At 39.8% G+C, this 17,073-nt stretch overlaps 1 protein-coding gene across 1 annotated transcript in view; it reads right to left on the reverse strand.

Annotated features, from left to right (window-relative positions):
- GALNTL6 (polypeptide N-acetylgalactosaminyltransferase like 6) overlaps nucleotides 1-16,563 on the reverse strand; it is a 423,505-nt gene extending 406,942 nt beyond the window's left edge. The window contains exon 1 of the mRNA XM_054292088.1: nucleotides 16,314-16,563. Coding sequence (XP_054148063.1) covers nucleotides 16,314-16,451 — 138 coding nt within the window. The 5' untranslated portion in view covers nucleotides 16,452-16,563. The remainder of the gene's footprint in view (nucleotides 1-16,313) is intronic.
- Between the last annotated feature and the right edge of the window lie 510 nt (nucleotides 16,564-17,073).

Raw genomic sequence — 17,073 nt, forward strand, 5'->3', positions numbered from 1 at the left:
GGACGGAAAGTTGTGGTCGAGGGTTCAGTGTTCACACAGAGAACGGTGACGAGCAGCATTTCTCAGGGGTGCCATTTAACATCTTTGTAGGCAACATGGACAGTGGGATTGAGCACATTCCCAGCAAGCTTCCCAACACCACCGACCTGAGTGGTGCATCCAGAGGGACCCTGAAAGCAACTCCAAGTACAAACACAGGTTGGGCAGAGAATCAGTTGATAGTAGCCCAGAGGAGAAGGATTTGGAAATGCTGGTTGACCAGAAGCTTGCCATGAGCCAGAAATATGCACCTATGGTGCAGAATGCCAACCAAATTCTGGGCTACATCACTTTCATAGATATCTGTACTCGTGATACTATAGGGTAATCAATGTACAGCTCCATAGACATTCCTCAGAGTAATCTGAATATTTTTAGGTCATAATATCCTCTTTGCATGCAATATATATATTTAAGAAAATATTTCCCTTCAATAGTAAACAAAAAAGCAGAAATCAAAACCTAAAACCCCTCCAAGCTGTTTCACACATATTGAACAATACCAAGATCTCAGACTGAAAATGTTCCTTATGACATTTTACCATATTCAACATTCCCATGTTCAACATTTCAACTTGAGGAGGAAAAAGTTAATATTATTTCAAATAGAGAAAAAGTTGCATAAAAATAAAAGCAAACAAACTACACAGAATAATCCAGAATAATAGCAAGCAACAGAGGATGGAGATAAGTGTCCCTATAAGTATCAATTAAAGTTCCAAATCTTGAAATTGTGTCTTGAGTATCCCTCAAATATTGACTCATACACCAAGACACACATTTATAATAGGAAAATGCATATTATTACAGTTATACTTCATCTAGGGCACTTTCTCAGTGCGCCACACCTCAAATTCACTGTGGAGCAGCAACATAGTATTGCCAGATAGGTTCAATCTTTCTGACTTACCAGAACATTCTCTGTCATCAAGAAACTCATTCAAAATCATCTGTTCCACAACTTGATTTCCTATCAGCAACAAGTGATCAACAGTTCAGTTGACAGCAACAACTACGGACAACTTTAACCTACACATTATTAGTTTAAGAATGACTTTTGTAAGCTACACAAACAGGTCTATCCAGCTAATTATCTGTTTCTGACAGCGAACAACAGCAAAAGATATAAATACATGGCAAACAAACAACTTCACTTCCCTAAAATACCCTTCCAGACTCCAGCAACTGATGGTTCAAGGACAGTGCAAGCCAGAGGCACTGTCTTTATCCCTAATGTATTTTTCCTCCATGAATGCATTCAATTGTTTCTTGAAGCCATGTAAGCTTTTAATATCCACAATCCCTGGTTCAGAAAGCTCCATATCTTAATAATCTATTGTACACAAACCTGCCTCTGCCACTTGTTTTGATACTGGTACAGTATTCAATTTGATGCTATTATTTCTATTGAAAGAAAGAGTCAATAAAGTGATGCCTGCATATCTTTTCCATGTTACTCTTTTCTCACATACCTCTATCATATTCTCAGATCTCTCATCAGTCAGACAACAATGAAACCTCTACTTAATCAGGTCTCCCTCAATAGGTTATCTTTCTATCCCATCTGTGATGACTATGAGTCAACAAGAATTGTACAATATTTGAGAGTACACAACTAATTTACACCGTAGCCATAACAATGTTATTCACTTTGAAACGAAAGCTAACATTTTCATAAAACTAATATAAGCATCAAGAGCTCCTTCCTGAGTAGCAATTACTGTGTCAAAAGTTATTGCTGCATATGTAAACCTAGGATTATTTATTTCCCAATAAACATTATTTTATAATTTATCCACATTTTTCTTTAGAGGGCTAGACAAAGAAAGAAAATTATATAGAGAGATCCTGAAATACCGCAGCAAAATTCTGCCTATATTCTACTCCAAGCTTCCCACTTCCTTATTTTCTCTCCATTACATAAAATCTTTTCACTATAATGTATCTTCCAAACACTGGCCATTGAACGCACAGATCATTGTTTTATGCCTCTGCTTCCTAGACATGGAACATCCCAGTTTTCCAACACCTGAGCATTACTTTAGCCTAATAACAACCCCAAAACACAAAAAGGTTTTTACTTTGCTTCCTGTAATTCTTCAGAAACAATTGGAATGAATCTTTTTGGTCTTGTTTACATTTTGTTTTACCTTGCAAGTGTCTCAATGTTCAAAATCTCTGCTCATCTCAAGCAGCTCAGTCGCTGCCAAATCACTGTTCTCCTAAACAAAGAGGGAGTCTTCTTTTTAAGAACTGGTTTTACCCCTCTTTAAATGGATAACAGGCCACAACTATTTGTAAGCATTCTTCTGGAAAAGTGTATCATCTGTTTATTTCTAAAGCAAATTTCTGAAAGTTTGGTACAGGTGCAATTTCAGGCCATGATTGGAACCAGTTTTTAGCTCCTCTTCTGTTGGAGATGAAGGGAGAACGACCATCCTTTAATGCATTGAACTCAAGTTTATTGACCGATCAGTCACCTTAAATAATAGTGTTAACGAACTTCATGCATATTCTGTAATCCAAGTTCATGATACGCTAACAGAGAAAACTCTAACCACTCCTTTTGTTTTAGAATACCTACAATTGTTTATTAAAAACAGAACCAGAGTTCCCAAAGCTTCCACATCTGTTCCCAGGGTGCCAGCCTTTCCCAGAGAGGGTGGTCTGCTCGTTATGGGAAGACTGTCTGAGAACTTTATTGTTTATAAAGAGAGTCTAATTGTTTATAGAAATCAGGCTGGGAACTGCTTTAGGAACTGCTTTACTTTTACCTTATACTTTTCTCTCAATTGTATGTCTTCATGGCCTTTTTCTTTAAGCTATCCTCCGACATTCTTCCAGAAGACCAATTTAACAAAAAAATAACAGTCACAGCCTAAAGTTACTTGCAAAACTTCATGGGCCAGTCAAGCTTCCCAGGCACTGCCAAACCTGTGAAGTCCAATATCACTGAAGACTGGTCGACACCAGTGTTATATACAAGAGACTGTGTGACTAAAATTTTGTTATATAGAGCTGATTTTTGTTTGTTTTTTAAATTTGCAGCATAAGCTTCCCATCATCTTGGAATCAAGCAGAGCAACCACAATGCAGTTTTGAACAGAAAAGTAGATTAAACATATTTGGGATGAGAAAAAACATATCCCCGCATTTTGAAAAGTATATAGTAAGCCCTCATTCCAACTCAATTATAAAGGAGAGCACAGCAAGTAACACTTTACACTTCCAAAAAGGAAAAGAAACATTGCAATAATTGAGGATGTGAATTTTACAAGAACAATTTAAATGCACTGCTTTTACAAATGAGGTTTAGGAAGACAATCAGTGGCAGTGATGCCTAACACGCCATAAGCAGCACCCACACCTCACTATGCCCTCCCTTTATATCAAAAACATCTCAGTGCCCTGTATTGTCAGAGCACTTGCACAAAAACGTGACCCCATGCACAACCAAGGAATAGAAGCTAGAATCACGTCTCAATAAGGAGAGTTAGGTTGCTCCTTGCAAATGCAAAGCATGCTTTATTCACATGTTTCCAATTCACTGTAACATTAAAAGCCCACAGGTCATGTTTGTACAATGCAGTTAACATAAAACTAAGAGCTTACTGCAATCAAAATAAAATATTCCTCGCTGGCATTACTTCAATAATTGACCTGGCTTAGGGTTGTTTTAAAACAGTTTAAATGCATCATTAATCCAGGGTATTCCAAAGCAGCTTTACTAATATGCTGTAATAAATTAAAAGAGAGAAGCAAAGTTGCAGTCAGTATGCATATAAAAAAATCATAATATAATATTAAAAGATGCCAGACACGCAGATTGGAACATGAAAGAGAAGGCATAGGAAACACAACAACAACACAACTTGGAAATTCAAGAAGAATATTTGACAAGTTGTATTTTTCTTATTATTTTCCTTGGTGTATATATTTTCATTACTTACATATTTCCTTCCTGTCACTTCCATTCTAACATTCTGGTGGTTTCTCCATTTTTATTAAAAGATAGTAGCTGGTCTCTCAAACAACCAGATCAGTAAATTGAAGATCAATCTGTGATATGAAGAAGGTTACTAAATGGGAGAGAAGGTCAGTTGTTTGATTTTTGATCACACATACCAGGAGACCAGGAGATTAGCAAAGTGTGTTATAAGGATGGCAGCCTTGGGCAAGTTATTTTTGAACAATCTTCTCTATGGTTTCCTAAACAAACATACACATAAAAAAAATCTGTATGTGAGTCCACTGTCTAAAGAGTAGACATGACTAACAGGAACGACTGGAGACAATCAAGGGCATAAATGAAATGAGCCAACATCATTATTTACTACAGATTTCAAGTCTTCTCAAGTAGAGGAGGAAAAAACATGCAGTAGATTGTTGAAAGTTATGGCTGTTCAAAAACTGAACATAAAGCCAGCCCACATGCAATCTGTTTTTAAAGAAGGATGAGAGACAAAAACAAAAACCTCCGAATTTATTAAAAAAAACCCAACTTAAAAATGCCAAAGACACTGTAGATTTGTGCCCAATTTATCCTCATTAACATATGCTTCTTCATGTATTCACATAGTGTTTTTCACAAAATTTTTCTATTTCTCGCAAGACTGTTGGCATGCTACACTAAGAAAAATATACCCTCTCCCTGCAGGAAGCAAAGATGGTCTCTTCACTTTCTGCCCATGAACAAACATACACGAGTGCACATATACACACATATACATATAAGTAAAAGGAAAAACTCAAAACCCATGCTAACAACTATCTCTGAGGAATCTATTCTACTAACAATTTCTTTAAAATGCATTGAAGAAGAGTTTCAAATCTCGCTGAATTTTAGTTTTAAACTAAATTCAGAAATATTTTACTCTTATAGATCACAGAACAAACATTTCTACAACACAAAGAAGTGGCAAGCTTTTCTAAAATCTATGTCTCTGAAGAGGTTATGAAGTGCACAGTCCTGGCCTTGTTCTCGGTCATGGTCCAACCCTACCCAACAGCCAAGCCCCACACAGCCGCTCATTCCCCCACCAGCAGGACCAGGTAGAGACTTGGCAGGATAAAAATAGAGAACTCACGGGTTGAGACAAAGACAGTTCATAGAGAACAAAAAAGTCATGAACATAAGCAAAGCAAAACAAGGAATTAATTCACTGCTTCCCATGGGCAGGCAGGTGCTCAGCCATCTCCAGGAGAGGAGGGCCCCATCACATTTAATGGTTACCTGGAAAGACAAACACCATCACTTCAAATGCTGCTCCTCTTTCTCTTTCTTCCCTGCACTTTATATACTGAGCACGATGCCAGATGGTCTGGAATGTCCCTGGGTCACCCATCCTGGCTGTGCCTCCTCCCAAGCTCCCACGAGCCCTCCGCCTTCCTCCCCAGCATGGCACTATGAACAGCAGAAAAGGCCTTGGCTCTGTGCAACCTCTGCTCAGCAACAACTAAAACATCTCTATACTATCAACCCTGTGTTCAGCACAAATCAAAAACACAGCCCCACAGCAGAAATTATGAAGAAAATTACTCTAAATTGTCTCATCTGAAAGCAGCAGAATCTCCCATGTTCATTTGTCATTCACATCCATTCCAGATGCAGAAGCAGGTTGCTGCTTAGCATGATGCCATCTCTATTTCCTTGTTCCTAATATAAAATGCATTTTTTCTTCATTCCTTCTGAAGGAGACATCTGTTGTGAGTCTTCAACATCTGAAGAAAAATGTCTCTCACATGTTCATACTGAAGTTGCTTCAAAGAAAACACCTTTCTCTTCAGCCACTGCACAATTTTGGGGTCTGCACTTAGAAACCACCTCAGTTTTACAACAAGTAAAATGAAACAGAAAGTCTCACATTAATAACAACACTTTGTCAAACGGTTTCCCTCAACACTTTGTGTGAAAAGGGTTTAAACATCTCAGCATCCTTACTGCTCTGGGTGCACACTTTCCTGAGGGAGGACGAAGGCAGGGAAGATGGGGGAAGATTACAGAAGGTAATGGACCTTATTTCTAGCCAAATTTATTTCCCATCCTTTCGCAGCTTTCCTGCTTTCCCTGATGGAATTCCATAAGTTTCCTGTCTTCCTCTGAAGCCCCTTCTGATCACACGGCATGTCTGCCTACATTGCTAAAAATGGCAAATTTCAAAATCCATTAGCATAAGCAGTTGGTGGAGGTGAACACAACTTCACTTTCATGTTAGCAAAGCATAGGCTTATATATCTGTTCTAGCTGCACTTACATTGTTCTCGTATTTCTGAAATGGATTACTTTAGGGAAGATAGAGATATAAAACCACACTCCTCTCAACATAGTTCAAACAATATCACTTAAAATAAACTATGACTTCCATGGAGGAGCATCTCCTTGTGCTTAGAGAAATTTCCACTGCTTCACCATTATTGGAAATTATGCCAAGGATGCCCAAGGATGCTGGAAAAGATTTAATCTGATGTGAAACACAGGTCACATATACTGCAGGAATATTTCACTGTGAGACTTTCGTATTTAACTTTTTTCCCTGCTAATTTTTGAAGCCATCACAAGTATTTTTTATTCTCATCTGTGTTGTGTCTTTAATGATTCTGTAACTTTAGAGGAGAATTTGTTGCTCAATGTCATAAAAGTTCTGAATTTACATTTTTATACTGGTGTCATAATTGTAAAATTTGATCAGCAATTTGAATGTCACTTTAGTTTATATTGAGCAATTTTGCAAAAACAGCATCCATTCAAATCTGTCATTCATTTTGTAGCCATAACAAATGCAACTCAAAATGTAGTAATTTATCAGAGTCTGAGAAAAACATAAATATACAGCTTGTTGAATGGCATTAATGTATCTTTTAAGTGCATTCTCCATGCTAATGTGAAACTACTGCTCTACAGAGAAAGCAATCTAAAAATTTACACAACTCAGTCCAATACAGTAATTTAACCAGGAACTAAGTGGGATATCAAAAACATTAAATAATCTGAAATGTGAAGGACTTCCCCCCAAGAAAAAGCAAATAAAAAAGAGAAAAAGCAGAGAGAGATGGAAGTGTGCTGCTATGTTGAAAATAAGAGCGAAAAACCACATTAGGCATTGTGCTCTCTTATTAAAAAAGTCAACTACTGCATTAAACAATGTATGAATTCTGTTCAAGATAGATGATTCAGAACTGGAGAACCACTGAAGGATGTGGCATCAGCACTAGATTTGGTGCAATTTATAGTCTCTCCTCAAGTTATCTAGTAATTATGTCTGGCTAGCTACTGCTGCATCTGTGCAGGCTGTGCCAGGGACAAGCCAAGTTTTGCCAAGGGTGAATGAGGGTAATCTGCACAGAGGGTATTTCAGCTGCCTGTACCTGCTGGAGCTATCTCCTGTGGGGGCGAACACCACAAACCCCTCCAGGCCTTGTGCACTCTTTGACCTTGCTCCCTTGGACACAGTCAAAAAGTTTCAGCAAAGTTACACAAACTTCACCCACAAGCTACATTACAACCGCAAATTTCAGTCCAGGGACTGGATGACAAAACAGAAAGACAAACTGCTTGTGACATCAAATTGTTTTATCTAATGCTAAATTGGGAGATTTCAATCACAGTGAGGCAAAAACATACGGGATAAAATACTTATCTCCCAGTAGAGAAGCCATTAACACTGCAGGGCCTGTATTTCCCTGGCATTGGCTCTGAACAGAGACACAGGGAGTCCTTCCTTCCTCTTTCCCATCTTCATCTATAAATGGAACTTGTCATAGACTGCTATGAAATATTCTTACTTGTCCTAAATGTTTGCCTGCCTTCTCCTAGTACTCAACTGATAGAAAACTATTTACAGAGAGCAAAAATAAGTACACAGGCTAAAATTTTCTAAATAAACACATCTGTTATTCTAAATACAAGTATGAAAAATTGTGCTTCTTTAGGCAAATGAGCTCCTTAAGTTAGTCTGATAAATCTACACTTACACACTTCAGTGAGCAATCCAATTTCTAAAGCACCTTGTACTCATACTGGTGTCCTGACAAAATTTTAGTTTAGATAATTACACTGCCTAGCTAAATCTCTTAGCAGTATCGCATGCTGCCATAAACCACTGTGTAGAAAAGAAGAAAACTGCTCAATTGCCACTGCTTCTTAAGCACAGAATTAATGGTTTATCACTGATCAATGAAACATTTAAGTCATACCGGCCAGATTTTCTAGTCTACTATATCCAATTTGCACTGTAAATTTCACATTACAAAGAAACAAACCAAAAAAAACAACTGTCAACCCACAGGAATCTGCACTGGATGTGGTATCTCTCAGTTGAAACAAACATGACAAGTTTCATGGCACTGCACATTCATGGCACTGCCAGAGGCACCAATCTTCAAACTTCTTGTTGCTACAGTTCTCATAGGGGTGACTGTTCACATGTCTCTGAAGACAACACAAAAATATTCTTCAGCTCCTTCAGAGAAAAGTCTGGCAGTCAGGCTTATGCTGTTCTGAGGTGGTTTCAGATGATACAATGAAGCATCTGTCAAATACCATTGTGTACTGTCATCAGGGATTTGGCTGAAAATTTCGGGCATGGGAAGGTAACCAACAGCTGGAGGTGCTGGTGTGGAAATGGATGCTGTAGTTATCTGTTAAATCCACATGTGACAAGAAAGCCTCATATTTCAGCTAGTGATTGCTTCCTAAGGGCAGGGGTGGTCAATAAATAGGATTCGACCAGAGAAAGATATAATAGGAATTTCCTTCAATAGTATCTGCCAAGAGATCTTAAAATGACAGCATAAGGAAACATTGTCCCTGTGAAACATGACCTTGAACAGAAATGTGACAGCTCTGGCCCTGTGGAGTGCAAGCATCCAGAAGAGAGTGGGATATTGTGGCCTAGATATTTCTATGTTAGCTGGACATACACTTCATCATTTTTGTTCCTACAATTCACTTTGTTATTAGTTTGGTGACTAAATAGCCGACTTGGATCACTGGCTGTTTGCATAGACTTGGAGCCACGTCACAGAAAAATGTGTGAAAATCATGGAAATGAAGGTAAAGAATTTGAAAAATAAGCATGAATTCCTGCTAAGTCCCTGCAAAAGATTTTCTTCCTCTTCTTTACCTCTTGAGCAAACAATCACAAGCAGGTCTCTCCCATGGTGTTTCTTAAAAAGAACAAGGAAAGGGTTTCTCTGTTGAAGACATGTCTTGAATAAGACTACCCAGACAAGAATATCACAGTGAAATCCTTCCAAATGTGACAATTGTCAAAATCAGGTTGAAATAAATGAATCATTACAGAGCTTGACCTCAAAAACACATTTACATTACATGCTGATTGCAGATGGCATAAAATTAATTTTCCTCACAGCCGCTGGTCGGGGGCTGTATTTTGGATTTGTGCTGGAAACAGTGCTGACAACACAAGGATGTTTTTGGTGGTGCTGAGGAGGGTTTACACAGCATCAGTGCTTTCCTGCTTCTTAAACAGCCCTGACAGTGAGGAGGCTGGTGCTGAACAGGAAGATGGGAGAAGATACAGCTGAAAACAAGTAAGCAATGGGATATGCTATACCATATGGCATCAGAGTCACCATAAAACTGAAGGAAGAGGTGACAACAGGAGTCAGGATGGCATTTGTCTTCTCAAGTAACCGTTATGCACAATGGAGCCCAACTTTCCTGGAGAAGGCTGAACACCTGCCTGCCAGGGGAAAAGGCGAATTGATTCTGTGTTTTTTGCTTGCATGTGGGGCTTTTGCTTTACCTATTAAACTGTCTTTACCTCAACCCACGAGTTTTCTCACTTTTACCCTTTGGATACTCTCCTCCATCCCACTGAGATGGGAGTGGGAGCACAGTGGTGTGGTGCTTACTTGCCTGCCAAAGTTAAAACATGACACACTGGAATTCTCACAACGAAGGTTCCGAGGTTGCTATCTCCTAATGAAGCCTTTTCAAATTTAAAAAAAAAACATTAAAAGAATGGGACTGCTTTCAGTCAGCACAATTTGGTCTCTGGACCATGAGGAACATTTACAGTACAGGCAGAATGTTTAGTTTGGGATTCCTGAGTTGCATTGCATTTAACTTGTTGATCTTTGAATTAATTTTTTCCAGACTAATTTAAAGTAGCCAAGATGTCTGCTCCTGGCCCAAATCCATCAAAGCAGTCAGTATACACACAGTTTTGCTGCAGTCAATTGCTATAAATGTGTGCATCAGCATATTGATAAACAAAGACCATAAGTTACCTGTCTGAGCATTAAAAACAAGAGAAAAGCTGAATTGTTCTTTCTTCTTTGTGTGAACAGACACCTGCCTACACACACAGCACACACAGCGCAGTCTGGCTCCTGACCAGGACCACCTATAGTTCCACTGCAATCCTTCACAGCCAGACACAAGAGAAATTGCCTACACAAGGAGATGAGGAAGTTTAAGAAAGAACTGAGCATCTCATCCCAGTGGGAGGACAAAACATAGCTTGGGTATCCCCCTTCATAACTGAGCAATTTTGCACCCCATTGCTTCAATACAGCCATGGAATCCCCTTTGTCACAGCAGCCTTTCTACAAGCCCAAGAGTCTTGCACTGAGGTTTCTTGATCTTATGTTTTGATTTGGATTAAGTAAAAATTACTATGCACAATAAATCAGCTGAAATGCATTAAAAATGCTGAGTTAAATAGAAAGAAAATTAAATATCCAAACCAGTCTATTTTATCCTGTAAGATTCACTCTATTTAGTAACACTCCTGAAAATTGATAGGTATTAAATTAACCACAGGAGGGCTCCCTCTGGTATACTGAATACAACAGAAGCACACTGTTTTAAGACACATTACTATTTTTGGCAGTAAAGTAACAAAGGTTTTAGAACTCAAATTATATTTTCTTCAATAGGCTCCAATATATACAAGGGAATGAAATGACACATGAACAATTTAGGTAAAAGAACTGAATTACATAAGTGTTAATTGTGTGACTTAAAACACCTAAAGGGCAAACTCAAGTTGCCAATGCTCTGCAGTTTAAGGCACTAAACTGTTTTGTCACGCCAGGTACAAGGACTCTTGGAGCTGGCACACCAGCACAGCAATCAGCAGAGCAATCAACAGGACCATTAATAAATTAAAAAAAAAATAAGAGTATTGAAGACAACAGGTCTAGCTGCTGCTCTGAGGAGAGAAACAATGACTTGCTTGGAATAGCACATGAATAGAAACTGACCAGAGAAACTGAGGCTTCATATTATCAGTATTTTTTATGGTCTGACAGGTATTCTCCCAAAATAGTAGAAATAAACATCAGCAGCAGTCAAGCAGCTACTTTTGTAGGCTTGAGCCTGTTTGTCACTCTATACTTTATTTACTCCTCTGCTAAAGAGAAACAAAACTCTCCTACCTCATAAGTTTGTGGTGAAAGCAAAGGTAAATAATTGAGACAGTGGAACTAAATACAGAAGTAACTGACAGTGTCCCAAGAGTGTAATAATAGAAAATAGGTATATATTTATGTCTTTACCAAACCATATTTTGTACAAGATTTTGCAGCTGTTGAGATCAACCAGAAAAGCAAGGGAAAAAAATCTGGGGGGAGAAAGAAACTTGTGCTCTCAAGATGCTGCTTTTATGCACCAGAAACAGAATTCACCAACCCAAGCTTTGTACTTTGCTGGCGTCAATAGGGATTTGACAGGGTTAGCTGTCCTGGAAAATTTATGATTATCAAAACCTGTGTGCTAAACAGCAGCAAACACCGCATTCTGGGGTAAATTTAAATTTTCACTTCTTTCACAGACTTCAGAAACTAATGGCTGTTTGCAAGACAGAACTCAGGCCAAAGTTGCTTTTTGGATTCAGAAGACAAAGTCACTTCTTTCATAACCACCGAGCTTAGTAAGTCAATTTTGTGCCTGTTTGCCAACTACAATAGAGGCCTAGGATTTGTAAGGACTAAGTTCTCCTTATCCTAAGGAGTTCATTTAAATCCATACCTCACTATCCCATGAGAAAAGTATAATATTGGAGCTAAGCAGCACAGGCTCCACAGGACAATGGAAAGAGAGCTCCATGACTATCCCATGGAACAATGTTCCCCCCCTCACAGCACAGCTTTTGCTCTTTGTTCTGGACACCATGCATGCACGAAAATAAAAAAAAATACCAGACCATATGTGAAACAAAGCCAGAAATCTACCTTCTTTCCTTACTTTACACATCATAAAGCATTTCAGTAAGACACCTGTAAGTACTACAGAGCATCTGTGACTAAGAGATGCTGCTGTTCAATTCAGTTATAAGCAAGGAGGTTTGACACCAGGAAGCAGGGATGTGACAAATGAAAACAAATAGAAAATGAAGTTGAAATATACTAGGGGTCACTTCACTAGACTGCCCTCCTTTCAGTCATCACCCACACTGGCCTCCCATACAGAGGGGACAGAAAGAAACATGCATCACAATACCTACATAACAGACACTGGAAAACTGCTGCAAGAAATTTGGTACTTTTACACAAAGTTATGCTTCGTATGCTGACAATGTATGAACAGACAAGGCTAAAGCCTTACTGTAGCCCAACAAAGTAGCACTAACTTTAGATGGGATGAGACAACCAGGATTACATCCAACCGCTTGCATTAAATTGCTGCTTTTCCTCCATAGGAAACAAAACTGAAGTTAAAAGTTTTACCAGTATAACTTGGTATCCATACACCTGGTCTAGGAATTTTATCAAAAGATCAGACAAGATACTTACATCACATACATAATATCCCAATGACAAAACAAAAACAAACAAACTCCTCCCCCCCTCCCCCCCAAAGTTAAACTAACTGCAAAAAATGTAATCAAACCTTAAGGACACCATAATGTCTTAAGGAATTTCTAAAACTTCTTTTTAAAAAAGGCAATAGAAATACCCTATTCTATTTCCCTTATTCCCACAGAATAGCAAGGAAGGCAGTCTTAGAAAGATTAAACTAGAAATAAACTATATTTTTTCCCTTGAGTCTACCATTCATGTCAATCTGTATTTTATGGAAATATTGTTGCACCACATAACTCAGAACCTTTAAATGTACATTTATCCTTGAAGCTCCACTTTAAATAATATGATAAACCAGAAGTAAATAACAATAGCCAAAATACAAAAACCAAGCCTATCAAGTTCTCAAGTGAAAACATGATAGCTTTAAAAAGTTTCTATGAAACAAAGGTTTATAGAGATTACTTATGTATATAGAATTAATGTAAAGCTCAATTTTGTAATGATCAAAATCATTAATGTCTGAAATCACAGCTGTATCATCTTCTCATTTTTCAATTTTTCCTAAAGAAAAGCTCCCCTACTCAGAAACAGAATTTGCAGAACAACAATAAAAAAAAATCTTATGTAATTTATTGCAGCACTATTTTCACAAAAAAAAAGTCAACTTAGTTTGCTGGAATTCTTAGTTTAGAATTTCTAGAGAGCTGTAAAGAACGCAAGTGCCTCTTCTAGGCTTGGGAAATGACACAGTCCCCAGGGGACACTGTTCTACCATTGATAGAAACAGACTATTTTTGCCTTGTGGACTGCTTTTGAACAGCTTCCCTGCTCACTGCTGTCAGAATATCAATACCTGCTCCATCAGGCTGCCATCCCTCCTTCGCTGTGGCGCTATGGCAAGCAGCTGAGGTGGTGGGAGAGGCTGACAGAGCCCTCATTCACAGGGAAGGCTGGGGATGTTTGTTTCCGCAATGAATGGGAAAGCTTAATTTATAAGTAGTCAAAACATCATTTCACCACGCCATCTCCTCAAAACCACCTGATGATCTCTAACATGAACTTAATTGTTCTTAAAACAAGATGGCACATTTATAATCACTACTGTCAAGGTCAGAATACCAACTAGACACTCAATTTACTCACAAAGGCAAAACCATTTCAGCCTGTAACTAAATTATTGAAGCCACAGACAGCTCTGCCTCTCTCCCATGGTCAGGACACACCAAAACAGTCCAACTGCACATCACTAGCATGATGTGCTGACTCTACACACACAGCTTTGTAACCTAACACGATCTTAGAATATATAAGAAAAGTCTGCTGCAGTTTCAGTAGGACTGACCTCTAAACTTGTGTTAAGTCACACAAAGTATCAAGAAATTGAATACCTCAAGGGCAAAGAATAACTGTGCTGAGTGTTTAAATTCTTTCACCTGCTACTAACTTAACAGGGAAAAAGAAGTTACATTTCTACTAGGATACTATTTCTAACGCAGTCTTTCCTAGTATGAAAGAAACTACCCTCATTTCGAGGGGTAGTTGCAAAGATGTCTTAAGATTTTCTTTATATTTCAGGGAGTTGAACTCAAACTTGTATTTCAATCCCTGTTGCTTGTAAGTATTTTGGGTTATAATGTGCACATCAAAAGACATAAGTAACCTAATTTCATTACTTGTCTGTACTTCAACCTTCCACCTTCACTGGGTAATGACATTGCCAACATGATTTCAATACTTACCATGATAACAGAATTACATTAGAGTCAGCTGTAAGGTTCAGAGTTTCACTGCTCATTTTTATTGTTTTTCCATTAAACAGTCCTATTACTGTTCAATTAGTATTCAGACTGGGAGAAAAGGGAAGGGGGGAAAAAAGGGGGGGAGAAAAAAGGAAGATAGCAAAAAGTCCTTTTCAGAAAACTTAGAATGAAAAATTTTTTGAGGGTCTCATTAGAAAGCCTCACTAGTCCTTGACATATGCTTAGCATCTATGTCTTACACCACTTTATCCAGAACTATTTTTTTTTTTAATAAAAAAGCTCCCTTTCAGTGTTATCAAATCATGTTCTACTTGGAGAGCACTCTTGAACATTAGAAATTTCTTCAAGGCATGTGTGTTCTAAAGAGCCATGCAGCACACATGGAAATAATTTCTGGCATTGAATACCTCTAGATCTCCTAAGTCACAAAGTAAATTAGAAGCTGCAAAGACTGCAGAGTGCACCTTGTACACTAATGACAGACACTTATGATCATGCATAATTTTCTTTCAGCAGAAATTACTTCCAACTAAATTTTAGCACCCGACACCTATTGCATTTTAAAACCCATGGAAACATAAAGTAAACTTCAAATTAAGAAGCTATCCTTAACTTCCTTCTCTAGTAATATTCAGCATATTTCCCTAACCAAAGTTACGACACTTTGGAGGACTAACTTCTGTAATGGATACCCTTATTAACAAAGAATCAAATATGTTATTGCTCAATTGAAGCCATTGACCACACATGGGTGATGACCCTTGAAATGAAGGCTACTAATACACTAAAATGATATATGATGCCATCTAATACACTCTAATGTGAAGGCTATGTAAGTGGTAAACAAGATAAAACATTATACAATCCTGTAATTTCTTACCAATGATCTATGAAACATTCATGTTATATTTAAATTACACTGACAATTACAGTGTAGGAGCATTGTACTGTTGAACAGAACAAACATAAGCTTTGGTAAATTACAGGCAGCGTTATAAAGAAGTGCATTACAACAACTCCTTAAAACTAAACTTCACTTAATGCAGGTCATGCTGTGATTTATGAGCCATACATAAACCCATCAAGCTGAGGAATAACTCGAGCAAAAAACAGCTTATGTCAACTGCTCTTATTAATAACAGTGATCGAGAAAACTGTAAACTGAAAATATTTGGAAGTTCTTTGTGACATCAGTCTGACAAGCAGTTAAACACAGCGTTGCAGCATCAGGTCACAATAGTAATATTCAGAAGAGAAAAAAAATTCTGCCAATCACTTCTGTCGAATATACAACAGAAGAGGAAACAAAAAATCTCGGTGGTAAGACATCTACATGGACCTCATCAATTTCAGTGGACCTATAGCCACACGCCAGTTCGAGAAGTATTGCAGAGAGGCAGGCAAACAAAAAGTTGCACTAAAACCTCCACTTCTTGCAATGAAAATTAGAGCCCAGCATCACAGTCAGCTCACCAACGCACAAAATCCCACGTCCTCCTAATTTGAGAGGCATCCTCCGTGCGGCTCACCCCTCGCCCTTGCCGGGGAAGGCAGGCTCAGATGCTCTCACAACTTTCTCTCGGGCGCGGCGCTCGGACAGGCACACACGTGCTGCCGCTGCCGCTCCCGCCCCGGGCCGCAGCCGGGCCCCGCAGGGGCGAGACCGGGGCCGTGCCCGAGGGCGGCTGCGCCCTGCCCTGCCCTGCCCCGGGGCTGCGCTCCGGGCGGCGCCGCACCTACCTGCGGCTCGGCGGCTTCGGGCGGCTTCACCAGGTGCTTCTCCTTGTACAGAGACCAGAGGCCGATGTCAGGCAGGAAAATCAGAGCCGCGGTGAAGAGCAGCGTCATTTGCAGAAACCTCTTCTGTTTCCTCTTCATGGCCAAAGCCGGGCTGCTCTGCTGGCGGCGGCGGAGTCAGCTCCCCCAGCACCGCGCGGCCAGGCTCGTCCCTGCCCGCAGTCCCTCGGAGGGGCCCGGCGCCGCGCAGAAACTTCGCCCGCCTCACGCCTGCCCACCCGGAGCCCGGGCGGGGCCGCCCCCCGCAGCGGCGGCGGCGGGGCCGAACCTGGCGGCCGCTCCCCCCGCCCCGGCGCGGCGCTGCGCGGCAGCGGAGCCGCTCTTGGGGGAGCGCATGGATCCACCTGCGAACAGAGCGGCAAACAGCCCGCCACGCAACGGGACAGGGGCAATAAATAAATAAATATACATATATATATATATTTTAAAAAAAGAAAAAAAAAAGGGAGAGAAAAGCCTCACAACCCGAGTCCAGTAAACAGCGTGGGACCGAGAACTCCCCCTCCTCCGGGCTGCGCAGAGCCCCCGCCGCTGGCCGCGCCCGCCCGCCTCACGTCCCCCTGCCTGCCCCAGCCTGGGCGGGGGGGGCGCGGCATCATGAGCTCATCACGCGCAATTTGCTAAGCAAGACTTCGAAAAAAAAAACAAAAACAAAAAAAGCCACAACCCAAAAAACAGGAGAAGAGGGCTGGCGCCGACACAG

This window comes from Melozone crissalis, unplaced genomic scaffold, assembly GCF_028551555.1.
Source record: "Melozone crissalis strain CALT ecotype California unplaced genomic scaffold, PUWL_Pcris_2 ptg000006l_1, whole genome shotgun sequence".
NCBI classification, from domain to species: domain Eukaryota; kingdom Metazoa; phylum Chordata; class Aves; order Passeriformes; family Passerellidae; genus Melozone; species Melozone crissalis.